Raw genomic sequence first — 17592 nt, forward strand, 5'->3', positions numbered from 1 at the left:
GAAGACGGGCTGGATCCTCTTAGCTTACAAGATTCTCTTTTTTTTTTTTTTTTTTAAACCAGGGCCCTTTACCACTTTACCACTGAGCTACATCCCCAACCCTTTTTATTTCTTGTTTTTCTTTGGTACTGGGGATTGATGCCAGGGGTGCTTCACCACTGAACTATATCCCCATCCCTTTTTTTGTTTTTTTATTTTGAGACAGGGTCTCGCTAAGTTGCCTAGGGCCTCACTAAGTTGCTGAGGCTGGCCTTGAACTTGCAATCCTCCTGCCTTAGCCTCCCAAGCCACTGGGATTACAGTGTGCACCATCACACCTGGATGCTTTTTATTTTTTAATTTTGAGACAGGGTCTCACTAAGTTGCTGAGGCTGTATTTTTACCCATCAATTATTATGGGTCCTCCCGGGTGTCATTTATGCATGTGGAGGAATAGAGAAGAAAAAGAAAGACAGCGATAGCCCAATTGACCAGGGGCCTCCTTGGATGATTCAAGTAGATCAACTCAGGGGTTTAAAAGGCAAGCATGACGCATCCCCAAGCATGTGCTGATTCTATGGCAGCAGCAAGCCCTTTTGCAAACCAGCCAGCTCCAGCAGCAGCCTGAGCCAGAGAACAGTGCAAACCTGGGACCCCTGCAGAAAGGTCTGGTGTCCACCAATTTTTTACTCAAATTATTATATTTGTCAAAACCAAGACTGCTGGCTGCTTCCTGCCACTGTTTATTAATAACTATCCTCAACACAAGCTCCTTGGGGAAGCCGGGGAAGCCAGCCCCAGGGCCCAGGCTGGCATCCTGCCAGGCGTCTGAGACAGCCCCAGGGGATGAAAGCGCTACCTTTCCCAGCTCCTTCCATGGGAAGTGAACCCCACTGTGGCGCCCTCTCCAGGTCTTTACAGGAGTCCAGGGCTCGCCTTCAGTAGGGACAGATGCCACAAAAGATGGGCCATCAGCATTAGGGACAGTTGCAAGATCATCCAGGAAACGGAGGACCCTAGGGGACAGGAAAACCTGCTCCAGGTGGCTGGGTAACTGGGAGGCAGAGCTGGCACTAGAGTCCTGTTTTACCCGGGCCTCCTGAGGCCAGGAATCTTTCCACTGCGCTCCCTGTGTATTTGTTGTTATTGTCACCAAGAATGGAGCCGGCGGCGTTCGACATCGACTTCTTGCACTGTATGGTGACTCCTGCAGCAGGCAGGAAGAGTACGATTAAGACGAGTTAAGGAGATGCGGGTATCTTCTTGACCTGCAGTCTAGGTTTGGGCACTGGGCCTTCTTTGCTGTGGGGTAACTGAGGGGGCCTTCTGGGACACGACCCAGCTGGTCCAGGCGCTCACCCGCTCCCACCCTCCCAACCCCCTCTGCCAGTGGACAGTGGGTGTAGACACCTGCCTGCCGTCCTGGAAGCTCCGAAGGGACCAGGCAGGCAGGCAGCAGATGACGGCGGCTGCAGGGACAGGCAGCGCGCGGCTGCCGCGCAGGCACCGGGGCGCATGGGACTGGCCCGGCCTCGAGCCGGGGGCGCGGGCAAGCGCCGAGAGCTACCAAACGGACGCGGCGTCGCTGGGCGGTCGCACAGACGCGCCGAGGGCCGCAGGGACGCCAGGGGAGGACTCGCACGGCGGGCAGCGGCTCGGGTTCCCGGCGGAGGCGCAGCTCTCGCCGGGCGCGGGAGGGGCGGGCGCAGGGGCGGGGCGACGCCGGCCCCGCCCTCCAGGCCCCGCCTCCGGGTCGGCGCTGGGCCGTCCGCGCGTTGTTGGTTTCGGGTTGTCAGGCAGCAGCGGCTGGGCTGCGGGGAGCCACCGGCAGACTGTGGTGGGGGTGCGGCTCGGTCATGCCCGGTGTCGCGGCCTGAGGCCCCCCCCTCCTCCGCCGCAATCATGAAGGACAGCGGGGACTCCAAGGACCAGCAACTCATGGTGAGACTCTTCACGCTCCTCCTCTCCCCCCTCCAGACCCCGAAACCAAACCTCCTCAGACAGTGTCCACTAAGAGGATACGCAAGGGACAGGGCCTGGGACTGTCCAGAGCAACTTCGCCTAAGTCCCAGAGAACAGGTGTCCAGCAGGTATGGTGGCCGTCCACCTGAGGCTGGAAAGTTAACCCAGCTCCAACGCACAGCCCCCAAGCATCGCCATCCTCCAAACCGGAGCAGCCTCAGGGGCAAGAGTGCGCTCTGATCCCCAACAGGTTGGACCTTCTGTCCTGAGATGGAAAGTGGGGGTTTCCTCGTGAGCCAGTGGGGATCTCCCAGCAGGGGTTTGGAGTAAAGATAGCTGAGGACCACAATAGGAAGACAAGACCCCCCTCAGCCACCTGGTGCCAGGAGAGGCGTCCGGGCTGGGTAATAGCTGGCCCATGGACTGCAATGGAGACACGGTCCAAGTCGGGACTCTGAATCCAGGGAGAAGTTCTGGAAGTGGCCAGCATGGGGTTTGGGCCAGATGAGGAAGTGGGAGTAAGGGTGGTGGCGTGCAGGGACAGAAGGTAGATATTCTTGGTTATCAGCAGTCCTGGGATGGAATGAGGAAGAGGGGACGCGGTGGCTCCAAGGCCAGTCTTGGGTAGGGTCTTTCTCTCCAGCCCTCTTTCCAGCTACCACCTTCTGAGGCCCGGGAATGGGCTTCAACACCAGCAGGTGCGATGATGTGGCTGGAGGATAAAGTTACCACCCCTGCACCCTCCGTAAGGGACCCTGCCTCCTGAAAATGCCCCAACTCCAAGAAGCCCCAGGGTCTGGAACAGCCTCTCCAGCAGGACAGGGTCCCCGCCCTCCGTGGAGTTCAGCCAGAAGGGCAGGGCAGGGACCTCGGAAGGTGGAGTGAGGCCCTTAGTTTCACCCACACAGCGGACAGGTGTGTCCCTTTGATTAGCAAAAGAAACCCTCCCCCTTTCCCCACTGAGTTCTTTGGGGAGATTCATTCCTCAGTGACATTCTTCTGGGGCAGGAATGTGATCACAGGTGGCTAGGATGACCAGGGGAAGAGAGACAAGGGTATGAGAGTTGCCAGTGGCCTCTTGCCCAGCTGCATCCCGACTGCCAGGCCCCATCTCACACACCCCCGTGCCTGCACCTGCGGGCGTAGTGCGTCATCCACAGACACATGTTGCCACCGGTGCCCAGGGAGCCATGGATGTTTAATTTGGGCAAGTGACTGATGCAGCCTGAGCAGACTGTTCCCTCCCCTGGGGTTGTCCCCGAGGCGTGGGCCCCTGGAGAGACGGGTAGACTCGCACATAGCCTGACATGCTCTGGACCTGTTGCCCTCTGACCTAGGCAGTGACCTGGACTCACTGAGTTTTCCTTAGAACAAAGGAGCCTGGGTAGGTAGCTGGACTTTGGAGAAGCCATGGCCCTGCTTGCAGGACGAATTCCAAAGCCCTCTCCTCCTCCTCTCCCTCCACGGCCTGCATGGCCCTCTCCTTCTCATTCTGAGGTCTGGACTTCTCTCCCAGGTGGCGCTCAGGGTCCGGCCCATCAGCGTGGCAGAGCTGGAGGAAGGAGCCACCCTCATCGCCCATAAGGTGGACGAGCAGGTATGTGGGACTGCAGCCAGGAGCTGCAGGCAGAGGCTGCTCAGACGGCCCAGGGCACCTGGCGGGGGCAGGAAGGGACTTCTGGCTCCCAGGGTCTTCCTCCTCTGCTCCCTGAACTCTTGACTATACCGTTGACAACGTCATCAAGGAAGCCAGGGCCTCTCCTTTGGAAGTCTTTCCGGACTGATCCTGGAAAGCTGAGCCTTATGTAGCCCAGGCCCTGGTCACTCATCTCTCAGGTGCCGTGGCGTGACTCCATGTTAACACGTCTGCACACATTTACAGGGTCAGAGCTGGAGCTCACCTCCAGGGTGTTCCTGTTTTGTAAAGTCCTTGGCTGTAAAGTCCCTCATGATGACAGGGGCAGGATACGGGACACAGCAGTACTTGTCCAGTACCCACAACATGCTGGGGACCATGCTAGGAGCTGGGAAACTACAGTCAATAGAAAGATCCTGTCCTCCCCCATGACCTACAGTCCGGCGCAGGAGATGAGGCATTAATGAATCGAAACAGACAGGAGTTTGAAGCTAATGCAGGCTGTGAAAATTGCATAGTGGGCTGGAGTCGTGGCTCAGAGGTAGAGCTCGCACATGTGAGGCCCTGGGTTCGTTCCTCAGCACCACATAAAGATAAATAAAATAAAGATCTTGTATTCAACTACAATAAAAAAATAAATGTTTAAAAAAAAAATTGCATAGTGCCAGAGAATAGGGGGAGCATGGGCTAGTCCTGGAGGTGAGGGAAGACTCCTTTAAGAGACGTGCTTGAGCTCAAACAAGTAGGAAAGGAGATAAGTGCACAAGGGGGGGAAATTTTGACCAGAGGGACTTGTATGTGCAAAGGGCCTGTGGTGAGAGGGATGATGATGCAGTGGGATAACAGAAAAGCCTGGCTCAAGCTGGAGAGAGGGGCAAGAGGTGTGAGATGGGGCTGGAGACATGGGCGGGCTGGACCAAACACTCTGTGGACGCAGCCTGGATGTTTGTCTGAGGAGGCAGGTGAAGATTCCGGTCCTGGGGTGTTCAGGGTAATGGTGGGAGCAGGTTTGGTGCCCGGGTAGAGCATCACAGTGGTACAGCGGTATGAGAGTTCCAGTGGCCTCTTGCCTCTGCTCCAGGGCTGTGCTGCTGGCTTCTCCTGCTGGCTTGTCGGGGTGGTATGGGGGGCTGGGCCAGGGAAGTCAGAAGGGCACCCTGCAGTGCAGAGCAAGGCACCCTGGGGCTCGGTCCCTGCACCCAGGCTCGGTCCCTCAGGCCAGATGCAAGACCTAGAATCAACAGACCAGGGTGGGGCACAGCCTCCAAGGCCTGCCCGCCCCTGGGCTCCCAGGCAGGTGCCCAGTAAGCTGCCTCCTTTGGCTGTGATAGTGCAGCAGGGGCCCAGAAGAGCCACTGACCAGCCGCCCGGGTCGCTTCCCTGGCTTCTCAAAGGCCTCTGGGAAAGCAAGGGGACAGAGAAGGCTCCGCCTGCAAGGGTCGAGGCCACTGCACAGGGCGAGTGCACAGAAAGGCCGTGTAGGTCCTGCCTCCGCCGGCTGCGTGGCCCTCGGTGCCACCTCTGTGTGGGGACAACAGTCGTATAATGACTTCTTTAGAGGGCCTTTGAGGGGCCGAGTGTGCAGGGCTATCTAGGCTCGGTCCAGCGGGAGCGATTCACAGGAGCTGGTCACCCTCACCGGCTGGGTCCGAGGTCCCCAGGGCTGCTGGACCAGCTCATGAAGGGGCATCCCTGAAGAGCCAGAGAGCTCAGAGCAGAAACCCTGCAGCCGAGGCCACTCCCTGTTTGTCCAGTTTTCCCCAAGGATATCAGGTCCTTGTTTGGGGACAATGGTGTCTCTCTTGGCTGCTCCTGGCTCCCAGCTGGCCCCGGGGGCTGATAAATACTAACTGATGGGAACACTCCCGTGGAGGGCTCGGCCCATTGTGCGGCCACGCTCAGGGAACACTAGCTCCATTCTGTCTCCGGGGCAGGGGAGGGGCTGCCTGCAGATCCAGCCTAACCCTGTGAACGGCACCTCCACTCGGCAGAAGGCCACCAGCCGGGCAGTCCCACCAGAGCTGCCCCTCTGTGGGTGGAGAGGTGCAGAGAGCTCCGTCCTGAGCTCCTTCTGTCCAAGACAGCCTTGTCCTGGGGGCCTGGCCCAGCCCTGAAGCCGGCAGTTTGGGAACGGCCACAGCCAGGGCTAAGCTGGGAACCTCCTAAAGCAGGCTGTCCCCCTGAAAAATGAGGCCCTGGTAGCACGGACGTTAGGACGTATTATGGGCCCAAGAGCCACACGGACAGCAGGCTTCCCTTGTCCCCTGCTCTGACCAGCCCCTCCACAGGGCCTCTCTCCAGTGGCCCTGAGATTTTCCTGGCTCTGGCCCAGAGGGAGGCTTGGGGGTCCAGTCTTGTTCAGCCTCCCAGAGGAGGCCAGTCAGCCAGGTGACTCTCTCCTCCCTCCTCCTAGGGCCTGGGGCCCAGTGGTCACCGGGGTGAGCCTGGGAGCTTGCCCAAGACCCCGTGGCAGTGGTGTCTCTGTCCAGCCAAGGTGTCCCTGGCCCCAAGTGGCCCGCATGGTGCCCTGCCTCCTGTAAAGAAGGTGTTGGGTGGGGCTGTCCCCTGTTTTCTGTTGCTCCCTGGGTTGTGGCTGTCATGGCTGGTGTGGCCCAGCCCCTCGGGCCTTGGGCTCTGGGCCCTGCCTCTTGCTTCCTGCTTCCTGCCTGCCATGGGGACCGGTGAATTCCTTCCTCTGTTGGTGTCGTCTGGGGCCCATGGGTAGGGGAGCCCTGAGTGGCATAGCCTAGAGGTCCCCACCCAGGGCTCAGCCCCTGGGTGGTCAGCAGGGAGGGGCAGTGTGGCAGCCCAGCCCAGTGGGTCCTGAGGGGGAGAGGTACCGTGGTGTCTCCCACTGGCTCCAGCCTCCTTCATGGGGTCCCAGAACAACTCTCCTTAGGGACAGACGTCACCGTTCTCCTGGGGACACCTGGAACTCAGAGACGATATTCAGTCTTGCAGAGGTGGGCCCCCCAAGCAAAGTGTCCTTGGGGACAAGAGTTTGGTGTTCCTGGATTCTGGAGAAGCTGGAGTTAGGACTTGGATTTTTAAAAGGGCCAGTTCAGGGGCTGGGGATGTGGCTCAAGCGGTAGCGCGCTCGCCTGGCATGCGTGCGGCCCGGGTTCGATCCTCAGCACCACGTACAAACAAAGATGTTGTGTCAAACAAAGATGTTGTGTCCGCTGATGACTAAAAAATAAATATTAAAAAGTTCTCTCTCTCTCTCTCTCTCTCTCTCTCTTTAAAAAAAAATAAAATAAAGATGTCTGAAATCTATAATCCTTTAAAAAAAAAAAAAAAAAGGGCCAGTTCAGGTGCCTTTTGGGCCTGGGGTCCCAGGTTTCCAGTTCAGCTCAAGACAATAATCAAAAGGCTTCCTTGAGGGTCCTTAGAGGACCCTGTGTTAGAGGGCTCATGCATTCGCCTGCTGCTTGGCATGGGTAATATATGTTCATCCACCTCAGGGGCCAAATTATGGGAAGGTTTCAGGCCCCTGAGTTAAAATCCTCCTGCCTCCCCCTCTCTGTGTCGGAGTGCTCCATATGGCCCCCCAGTGGCCACCTCCCTATGGACATGTTCCTGGAAGAGTGTGCTAGGAGCTCTGTGCCTCGGGTAGCTTCTGGGGTGGGAGTGGACCCTGAAGCCAGGCCCTGAGGGAGGACCCAGGGAGGGAGGAAGGGCCCTGAGGGGGTTCCAGACAGGAGGAAAAGCCACCTCTCCCTCGCCCACAGCCTGCCAACCCTCCCCCCTGAGTCCTGGGCTGTTCCTCTGCAGGACTAGGTCAACAGACAGTTGTATAACCCTATAATTAGCATTTATCTGCTTGCAGCCCAGCTGCCACCCTTGGTTCCTGGGGTCCTGTGGAGCCCAGGAGGGACCCTGCAGGGGTTCCAGCAGCAGGACCAAGGTGGGAGGGCAGGACCAAGGGGGAGGGGAAGGAGGAGCGGAGGCAGAGGGGCTGGAGGGTGTGGCGGGCGATGTGGGTGCAGAAAGGAGAGAGCGGTGGAAGAGAGCCCCGCTCCCGACAGAACAGAGACCCGCAGCACTGCACCTGGGCTCCAGGAGACCCAGCCCTGCCACGTCTGGCCGGGTGCCCATGGGCAAGCCAAGACCTCCCTGAGCCTCTGTGGCCTCCTCAGAAGACGGAAGGACAAGAACCTGCTCTGCATACCCCAGGGGTAAAGGGCGATGGCGTAGGGGGGCGTGTGGCCTCACAAGTGTGGTGCTGTTGTGAACGGAGAAGAAAGCGTTAGGTGACAGATGCTACGAGCCAGAGACAGTGACTCCTATGGGGCAGCTGCCTTGGGCTCCCTTGCCTGCCTTGGGGACAGCAGAGCTACACGCCATCTAGGCTTCTTGGCCCTGTTGCCCCCAAGAGCTGAGCACAGTGGCAAATGACCAGGGAAGGTACAGGACTCTTTGCCTTACCCCTTGGCCATCCCCACAAGGTCCCCAGCCCCTCCCACACCCTTTGTCTCTGAACTGTTCATTCTGGACATTTAGTGTAATGGGTCATACAATAGGTGCTCCTTGATGGCTGACTTCTTCCCCTTCGTGTAACGGGTTTGAGGTTCACCCGCATGACAGCTGACTTCAGAACTTCATTCCTTTTCCTGACTAGACACTATTCCATGGCATGGATGAATCCATCCATCTGTGAGCATTTGGGTTGTGCCCACTTTGGACTGTTGTGTATAATGCTGTGAGGACACAGGGACTCTTACACTTATTGCCTGGACAGGTATAGGAAAGGATTCTTGTTAAAAATGCAGATTTGGGGGGTTGTGGTTCAGTGGTAAAGTGCTTGCCTCGCATGTGTGAGGCACTGCGTTCAATCCTCAGCACTGCATAAAAATACATAAAGATACTGTGTGTTCATCTACAACTAAATGAATATTTTTAAAAATGCAGATTTGGGGCTGGGGATGTAGCTCAGTTGGTAGAGTGTCTTCCTTGTATGCACAAGGCCCTGGGTGCATTCCCAAGCATCACCAAAAAATGAAATGCAGATTTGTGGGCCCCCCTTTTCCAGAGGTTATGATTATGTGAATCTGGAGGTGCCTGGGAATATGCATCTTACAAGCACCACTCCTGGGGGACTCTGATAAAGGCAGCTGCAGACCCACTGATAGACACACACTAGACCCCCTATCATTCTGAATCTAGGGGTCCTCAGAGTCCTGTAGCCAGTGGAGATGTGACCAGGACATCAGTCTGATGGGACTCTGTCCTAAGCAGCCTGCTGGGCCTTGGTGGCTTTACGAGCTCAGCAGACTCTGTTCTGGGCTTCTCTGTGCAGCCTGGAGACTGACAGAGCCCAGGGACCCTTTCCTGGGATCAAAGTCTCCTTTATTGACAACTCGTAAGTTGGTACAATCTAAATAGAAATATGACCAGCATCAAATTCTCCTTAAGGAAATAAAAAAAAAAAGGAAAACCAGAAATAGCTACACAGGGCTGAAATCCACCCAGCCAGGACCAGTTTTGTTTTGCTGTGCTCTGTTTCACCGTGTGGGTAAAGGGGACGTGAGCCTGGCTGGGGATGACCAGAGCCAGCCAGAGGCTTCTGGGTAGGATGGAGGCTACAGGTTACAGGAGGCTCCAGGAGGACCCTGTTGGTCCTCCCTGACCTCAAACTGGGCCAAACTGGAGGCCCAGAGAATGGATGCCACGGGCAGGGTCACACAGCACTGGGCCACATTTGTGGCACCCCCACCCTCAGGGACCTTCACTGCCAACTGTGGAGGCTGGAGAATAGCCTCGGCCATCATTTTTCATCAGGGGCCATTTTGCCCTGAGGGGACATTTGGCAGTGTCATAACTGGGGGCAGGGTGCTCCGGGCATGGAGTGGGCAGAGGCCAGGGATGCTGCCAGACATTCCACATGCAGGGCCACCCCCGCCGCCAAGAATGACCAGAGCGGCATTGAAAAGCCCTGGTCTAGGCGCAGCTGGAAGGCCAGGAGGAGTCCTGGGAAAACCGCCAAGCCATCAAAGCCCCGGCAGCTGAGTAGGCGCAGCAGGAAGAGCCCCTGGTGTGCTTTGTGCCAAGGATTTCTCACCTAGGAGTGCTAGGAAAGAGCCTGTCCCTGGGCCCAGGACCCCCTCCCCAGCAGGATCTCACGGGCTCCGAGTGGGCAGGAATTCCAGGCGGGAATTCCACTTTGTACCTGCACAGAACTAGAAGTAGGGCTGGGAATGGAGGCTGTGGAGTGGAGGCTGGGAATGGAGGACCAAGCTGAGTTGGGAGGCCTGGGGCCGCTGGGGCAGCTGGGCTTGCAAGGCAGAGCCCTGGATACGTCCACCTTCCCTCTCCTGGCCTGTCTCCTGCCCCCTGGCAGCACTGACGGCCCCTGGCCACGGGCATTCCCTGGGGGTTGGGAGAGAGGGTGCTCGCGCAGAGGCCAACCCCTGGGGCTGAGGGAGGGCTGGGCTGACGTGCCATCTCAGGTCCTGGCTGCACCCACATCCCCAGGGCAGGGAGCCACCTCGGGAGGTGCACTAGTTTGCAAAGCTGCTGTAATAAGTGGCTTTCTGCTGGGTGGCTTGAAGAACAAGCTTATTACCCCACAGTCCTGGTGGCCAGAGTCTGAAATCAGTGTCAGGGAAGGGTCTGGTCCCGGTCTCTCTCCTTGGCTCGTTGGTGACTCTCCTCACATCACCTTGCCTGTGTGTATCTGTGACTCCTCTTTTATAAATGGTCTTGTTGAGGGAAGGGAAGGGAAGGGCCCGCCCTTCTCCCGTCAAGCCCTTGTCCTCACTCAACTGATTACAGTTGCAGCCACTGTATTTCCAAATAAAGTCACTGTCTAAGGTACGGGGCTGGGGACTTCATGTGAACTTGGGGCAGGAGAGAGGAACACACAACTCAAGTCCTGACAGGTGGGCTTTGCCTCATGGGGCAGCCGCTGTCCCCTGTTCACACCGAGAGTCGGGGTGCAAGGATGGGGTAAGGAACCTCGATTCTGGAACCAGCTTTGGACCTGACTGACTGCACTCTGCAGCAATGGCTTTGGGTGGATGATTGATCCAGGCTCAGTCTTTATCTACAGTCCAGCCATAGCAGGAGTGCCCACTCCTACAGCCGCTGAGCACGCTGCCTGGCATGCTCAAAAGGCAGCTTTCTTCAGCAGACATCCCCTGGGTACATGCTGTGTGCCAGCCAGCGTGACATTTAGAGGGAGGCTCCCAGGGTGAGGGCTTGAGTGTGCTCACCGGGGGCCTGGGCACAGGGCGCGCAGCATGCTTGCCTGGGTAGATGCCTGCAAGAAGCCTTGGATCTGTCTGCGGAGATTCCTGGCAGAAGGGGCAGGAGGTGAACCCCCAGCTCTATCCAACTCTGCGTCTCTCCCAAGAAACCCCAGCAGTCCGAGCGGAGGACTGCCACCCACAGCCTGCCCTCACCTATTTGCCTTGCTCATGCTTTTCTCTAGAACATTCTCCCCCAACTCTGTCAGTTCTCATCTGTCGGACCCAGTGCCAGCACCACGTCTTCCAGGAAGCCCTCCCGTCCTGGCAGGATTAGGCGTCTCCTGCTGGGTGCCACCCTCACCTGTTTATTAAAATGACCAAGGAGTGTCAGAAGGCAGGACACCGGCCTCACTTTGTAGCCTCCAGGGCCTGGCCCAGGGCTCTCCCTCCCTGAGTGTCCTGGGTTGGTCTCCTTAGCAGCTCCAGCCCCCTTCTCCAGCTCACCTGGCACAAGGGCTCCATTGTGTGGCAGAGTGGACAGGAGGGAGGGGCAGGGGCTGGGCGCAGACAGATGGAAGCCAGGCAGAGCCTCTTTAAGTGGGGACCGAGGCAGCTGTGCCGCAGCGCACTGTCACAGGAGCGTTCACTGTCAGAGGAACCAGATGCCCGAGGTGCCGTGACCCTGGCAGTGCTGGAGGTCTTGGGAAGGTCATGGGTGGGGATGGGCAATGCATGCTGCTCACCCTCCCCAGCACTGAAGGCAGGTCTGGCACCTGAGGCAGGGAGCACTGAAGGCAGGAGCCCTGGCACCCGAGGTGGGAGCTGGTACAGTGGGTCGGGCTCCAGTTGCATCCCACAGGGCCCCGCGCCAGGGGACTCGAGCCAGGTTTTATCTTCAGTTGAGTCTGAAACTTGATCAGGGCTCCTGCTGCTGGCAGCCGGGGACAGGGACCAGATCCTGGAAGAGGCTTGAGGAGGTGACCAGTGGCCAGGCCAGCTGGGTCCCCCCAGTAACAGTGCAGCCCAGACGCCTTGTGCTTAGCTCTCTGTGGCCACCAGCCTTTGGCCGGCTGGGAGGTGGCCTTCTTTCCCCTACCCAGCCTGTCTGGAGCCCTCATCTTTAACTGGTTTACCTGGAATCCCATCTGATTGGATAGGACCTCTGCCAATCAGATGGGATTCCAGGGTCCCCGGGCCCCTCCCTCCTGGAGAATCTGAGAAGGGCCTGGGCAGGTTAGGGTGTAGTGAGCACAGGTGTGTGCCTAGCCCAGGGTCCAGGAGTGAAGGCAAGGGGCTTCCATCCCAGGACATAGACACAATGCAGAGGGGAGTCTGCTGGGAGTCCCCAGGTCCTTGACCTCCTGGGACTGGGCCTCCCAAATCCTCAAGCTTGACAGCTAGAACCAGAGGGACCCACCGCAGATCTCCTAGGTCCACGAGCTCTGCTGTGCGCCCGGGTCGGGCTCCTGTCACCTCACGCCAGCCTCTGCTGCCCCCTCTGAGTGGCCACTCCCTATGCCTTGTCTTTCTGCAAGCTGTTGGGGACATCACTGGCCCCGCCCGGCCCTGCTGCTGACCAGCGAGGGAGCGCAGTCCCGGTCTCTGCCTCTGTGTGGCGACCACGCTGACAGCCTGTACCTTTTCCTGTTAGGACTAGGCTCGCCTCTGTGTCCAGGGCCGAATGAGCACCAGGCCCTGGGTGAGACAGGGAGTGAGAAGAAGGTCCAGAGGATGGGCAGTGCCTGCCAGGGCCCCAACCCTGGCCCTGCCGATTCCTAGCAATGTGACTTTGTGCCTGAGTCCACCCATCTGAGAAGAATAATCATGAATTCACATTAAAGGCTCAGTGAGGATCAGCCGCAGAGAGTGCGCGAGGGGCGTGAGGCTGCCCTGCCCCTCCTGCTCGTGGTGAAGGGGCCACCACCTGGCACTCTGTTGAGCTCCCCGCCCCGGGGAACAGGCCCGGCTCATTAGGAGGCCAGCGCCGTGGTGGCTTATTTCCCCTGGCTGTCTGCAAAGCCGGGACCCCAGGGAGCCCGGGTGTTCCCAGTCCCCGAGCAGCACTTAGAGGAGCCAGTCACCTGGGACGGTGGAGGGGCAAGGGGAGAGCCCCTGCCTTGTGGGGGCCCAAAGGGACAGATGACCTCTGTGCGAAGGTGGGGTGTCACCCAACTGCTTTTGCTTTTTTGTCTTTTATTTATGTTTGTGGTTCTGGGATTGAACCCAGGCCTTGTGTGTGCAAGGCAAGCTCTCTGCCAACTGAGCTATGTCCCCAGCCCTCGTTTTTTGTCTTTCGAAAAGTTTTCTGAATTTCTTTGTTTTTGTTTTTGCTTTTTAGCTGTTTTTCTATTTCATTTTGTTTCTATTTCATTTTTTTACCCCTCTGGATTTGATGGCCATCCCGGGTGGGGAAGTAGGTGACCTCCCCGTCCCCTGCCTCCACCTCTGCTCTCCTCTTAACAGCCCCTTGAAGGACCACTGGGCACTTAGCATATGCTCACCCTTGTCTCAGGATCTTCACAGCCCTGCGGGGAGGTAGCACAGAGGAGGAGACTGATGCTCCGGCAGGTCCCAGTGCTTGTTCGAGGCCACTCTGCTTCTGAGAGGCAGGGCTTGGATTCAGAGGCTGTCCGGATAGTGCTCTCCAGCCCCGCTTCCCTCATCCCGCACCCCACGAACCAAGGCCTCCAGGACTCTGAACATCTTCTGTGGCTTCCGTGAGCCTCCACTGACTCCCCCACCCCACCCTAGGCCAGGACTCCAGCAAGGAACCAAGCCCTTCCTCTGCCTCTTCAAACAGAGCCCAGAGCAAGTCCCAGCCCACAGAGGATGTGGGCAGAGTGGAGTGGCCTTAGAGATTGTTCTGGAAGAGGGGTCCCTCAGTCACCTCAGAGCAGGGGAAGAACCCAGCCAGTGGGGGAGCCTCAGTGGGCACTGGGCAGCTGTGCCCCCGTCCCAGCTCCAGTCAGGGCCCCCCCCCAGGCAGACCCCCAGCTGTCAATCACCCAACTTCCCCTCAGACACAAGTGAGCAGCCCCCAAGCCCACCTGCTTTCTTCATGCTTGTCCCCTGCTGCCCGCCGCTACTGTCACCTGCTGCCCGCTGCTACCTGCCCTGCCCTGCCCTGCCTGTGCCCTGCCTGTGGGCTGCCTGCCGAGTGTGGAGGGATGAGGCAGCTCAACCACCTCCCAGAGCCCCGGCCCCCACCAGCTAGCGTGTGGCCAGGGCGGTACCTCTGCAGACCCTGAGCCCCACGTCTGTCCAGCGGGAGTGACGACTGTTTTCCTGAGGGACTCTGTGGGGGCAGCAAGGCTGGGTGGGTAGGGTGGCCCAGCCCCGTGGTCGCTCCTCCTGCGGTACAGGCGGCACCGTGGGCAGCGTGGCAGGTGGGAAGGAGCCAGGATCTGAGCTCTGCCAGCGTCTGCGGCACCCCACAGAGCTCTCTGCTCCCTGTGGCTGTGCCCGTCTCACAGGAGCCGCTGTTTGTCATCAGGGAGGCTTCTCCTCCGGGCATCCTAGGCCAAGTGTCCGGACCTGACACCCAGAGAGTGGACAGGGGCAGGAATGGGCCCTGGGCTCTGGGGACCCTGGGTGACCCTGGTCTGCCCTTGGCAACCTTTGCAGATGGTGGTTCTCATGGACCCAATGGAGGACCCCGATGACATCCTGCGGGCACATCGCTCCCGGGAGAAGTCCTACCTGTTCGACGTGGCCTTTGACTTCACTGCCACCCAGGTGAGGGGGGCAGGGCCTGCAGACACTCATGAGCCTTCTCAACCCTTTGTCCCACTCAGGGGCCCTGCCACTGACCCCTACCTTCCCTCCATCATTGGCTCGGTGATCAGATTTCCAGAGTATCCCCATTTAGGAAGTCTATGTACACCTGCCTGGCACGCACACCTGTGTACACCTGCCTGGCACGCACACCTGTGTACCTGCATGGACACGCTTGGGTTAGCACCGCCTGCCACCCTGCACAAGTCACCTGGAACACTCCATGGTGGCCCACATCAGAGCCAGAGGAGGAAGCCTGAAGCCCGTCTGGCATGGGGGGACAGGAGGAGGAGCGCCTTAGGGAAGCGGACACCCTCCCAGGGACCCCCTTCTCGCCCGTCTTCAGGAGGCTCCCAGGAGCAGATGGAAGGTGTCCTTGGGGGCAAGGGCCAGAAGCCGGCTGTGGGGCGGCGTCTCAGGTGTCCTGAGTGCTCCACAGCTGGCGCCCCAGGGCTGTACGGTGGGACGCGTCCACCTTCTGTTCCCCCTCCTCCCGGCCTGGGCTCCTGGGACAGAAGCCTCCCTTCTCAGGGCCAGGACATCTGTGGCACCTGTGCTCTGCCCTGTCTGCCGCAGGCCCCTGACGGTCCCCCTTTTCCTGCAGGAGATGGTGTACCAGGCCACCACCAAGAGCCTCATTGAAGGTGTCATCTCAGGCTACAATGCCACCGTCTTCGCCTACGGCCCTACGGGTGAGGGGAAGCCCAGTGGTGGGTCAGGATTGGGGTGCCCCTGTGTGCCCCACAAGAGCCAGGCCTCTCACCCTGCATCAGAGAGCTAGTGTGGTCCCAACTAGGGTGCAATCAAAGATGGGGTGGGCCCTAATGTCCCCTAGGGCCTCAGTCCCAAAGCCCCGGCCCCAGCCAAGGCCGACGCCCTTCCTGTCCCTCGCCACCTCCCTGGCTGTGGGCAGTGGCCTTGAGGACAGAGCTGGGGTTTCCAGGAGCACCTGCCCAGCAAGGCCTCACTTCTTCCCCCACCCGGCTCTGCCCAGGTTGCGGGAAAACCTACACCATGCTGGGCACGGACCACGAGCCCGGCATCTACGTTCGGACCCTCAATGACCTCTTCCGTGCCATTGAGGAGACCAGCAATGATATGGAGTACGAGGTGTCCATGTCCTACCTGGAGGTGAGCCCCACCTAGGCTTGGATAAGAGGTGCATAGGAGGGGCTGGCCCACCTGCCCGAAGCCAGGCCCCAGGCAGCTTCCTGGCTGCTCTCCCACGTCCCTACCTTACAAAAAATGAGCTCAGAGAGGTTAGGCTACTGGATCAACATCACACAGTAGGTGAGGGAACAAGCCTTCAGACTCAGGACCCTGTGGCTCTAAAGCCGAGCCTTGCCCGTTGGACCTTCTCTGAGTAGCCTTGGCAGGGAGCACAGAGCCTCCCAGACAGCTCCCCTCCCCACAGTCCAGGGCCATTCCTCAAACAGAACCTATCTGCCCATGGGAGGGGGTGGGGGAGCACACCGAGGACCGAGGAGCCGGCTGGACGCCATTTGGCTCCCGAGGGGCAGATAATCTCCCCGGTGACAGCCCAGGAAGAGCAGCCAGGCGGAGCTGCCTGCAGCTGTCCAGCCGGCAGCCAGCGAGGCCCACTTTGTGGCCCCGGGAGAAGCAGCCTCAGGTCACCTGGAAACGGCAGGGCTCCCCCACCTGCCCACGGTGTCCAGCCGTCAGGAGGCCCTCTGCCCCGGCCCACCTGTCGTGAAGGGGTCCTCTGGCCTGGAGCCCCCTGGTCCCAGTGGGAGGCCTCACACCCCCACCCTGCCGTGGAAAGGAAGGGTCACTCCCCAGCCAGGCTCCCCTCCGAGGACCTGGGGCCCCGAAAGCGTGACCTCCTGTTCCCTTCGTGTTCAGGAGGGCGGGGACCAGGTCCTTGCCTAGACCTCCTGCTCTTACCCCCGCCCCCCACTGTCCCTCAGATCTACAATGAGATGATCCGGGACCTGCTGAACCCCGCCCTGGGGTACCTGGAGCTGCGGGAGGACTCCAAAGGGGTGATCCAGGTGGCGGGCATCACCGAGGTCTCCACCATCAATGCCAAGGAGGCAAGTCTTGTGCGGCCAACCCAGGGCCATGCCGAGGACACGAGGGGCAGGAGGGGTGGGGGCTGAAGCAGGAGCGGCTGGCGCCCAGCTGGGGTTTGGGGGCCAAGAACCCAGAGTGGCAGCAAGAGGGACACTCCACTTGCCACATGCCCACTGCACTGACCAGGGCAAGGGACCAGGCTACATGGCCTCTGCACTTACACCCTCCAGAAGGCTGAGGCCACCTGCCAAGCCCCTCTGCACATGGAGGCCAGCCCACCCCACCTGCCCTTTCCCAACTTGCCACATCCGATGTCCAGTACCAGGACGGGGTGCCAGACCCGCCCCGCCCCCAGCCCCCGGGCCCCGGCTCCTCCTCTGTGCCCCACACGTCCAGAGCTGCCTGCCCCCACCCCAGATCATGCAGCTGCTGATGAAGGGCAACCGGCAGAGGACCCAGGAGCCCACAGCCGCCAACCAGACGTCCTCGCGCTCCCACGCTGTGCTCCAGGTGGCCGTGCGCCAGCGCAGCCGGGTCAAGAACCTCCTGCAGGAGGTGCGGCAGGGCCGCCTGTTCATGATCGACCTGGCGGGCTCCGAGCGCGCCTCCCAGGTGAGGCCAGCTGCAGGGGGGGCTGCAGGAAGGGGGGGGCTGCGGGGAACGGGGGTCGGGGAGACCCTTCCCCCAGATGCTGGGGGCTGGGGAACAACTGGGGTCAGCTTCCAGGGGCTGGGGGAGAGGATATCCCAGGGAGGTGGGGGATGAACAGGCCCCCAAGGTAAGGCACCAAGGATGTCCAGAGGGTAGGAAGGGACGGGGCCTCGGGCAAAGAGCCAGGGCAGCGGTGGGAGGACGGGAGAGGAGGGGAGGACAGTGGGCCAGATGAGGAGTTCAGGGGGAGAGAGAGGCTGTGGGCAGAGCGTGGAAGAGGAACTGCCAGTCACATCAAGGAGAGTAGAAGGTCCCTGTCCCTCATTTCTGGCAGCATCATTGTGCCCCACCCTAAGCCTTGCTTCC

General features: G+C 59.6%; 1 protein-coding gene across 1 annotated transcript in view; it reads left to right on the forward strand.

The window, feature by feature from the left end:
• Positions 1-1731: 1731 nt before the first annotated feature.
• Positions 1732-17592, forward strand: part of Kif19 (kinesin family member 19) — a 24714-nt gene continuing 8853 nt past the window's right edge. The window contains exons 1-7 of the mRNA XM_048795318.1: positions 1732-1920; positions 3458-3538; positions 14392-14502; positions 15146-15233; positions 15536-15672; positions 16470-16595; positions 16993-17199. Coding sequence (XP_048651275.1) covers positions 1882-1920; positions 3458-3538; positions 14392-14502; positions 15146-15233; positions 15536-15672; positions 16470-16595; positions 16993-17199 — 789 coding nt within the window. The 5' untranslated portion in view covers positions 1732-1881. The remainder of the gene's footprint in view (positions 1921-3457; positions 3539-14391; positions 14503-15145; positions 15234-15535; positions 15673-16469; positions 16596-16992; positions 17200-17592) is intronic.

The sequence above is a fragment of the Marmota marmota genome, unplaced genomic scaffold (assembly GCF_001458135.2).
Source record: "Marmota marmota marmota unplaced genomic scaffold, marMar, whole genome shotgun sequence".
Taxonomy (NCBI): domain Eukaryota; kingdom Metazoa; phylum Chordata; class Mammalia; order Rodentia; family Sciuridae; genus Marmota; species Marmota marmota.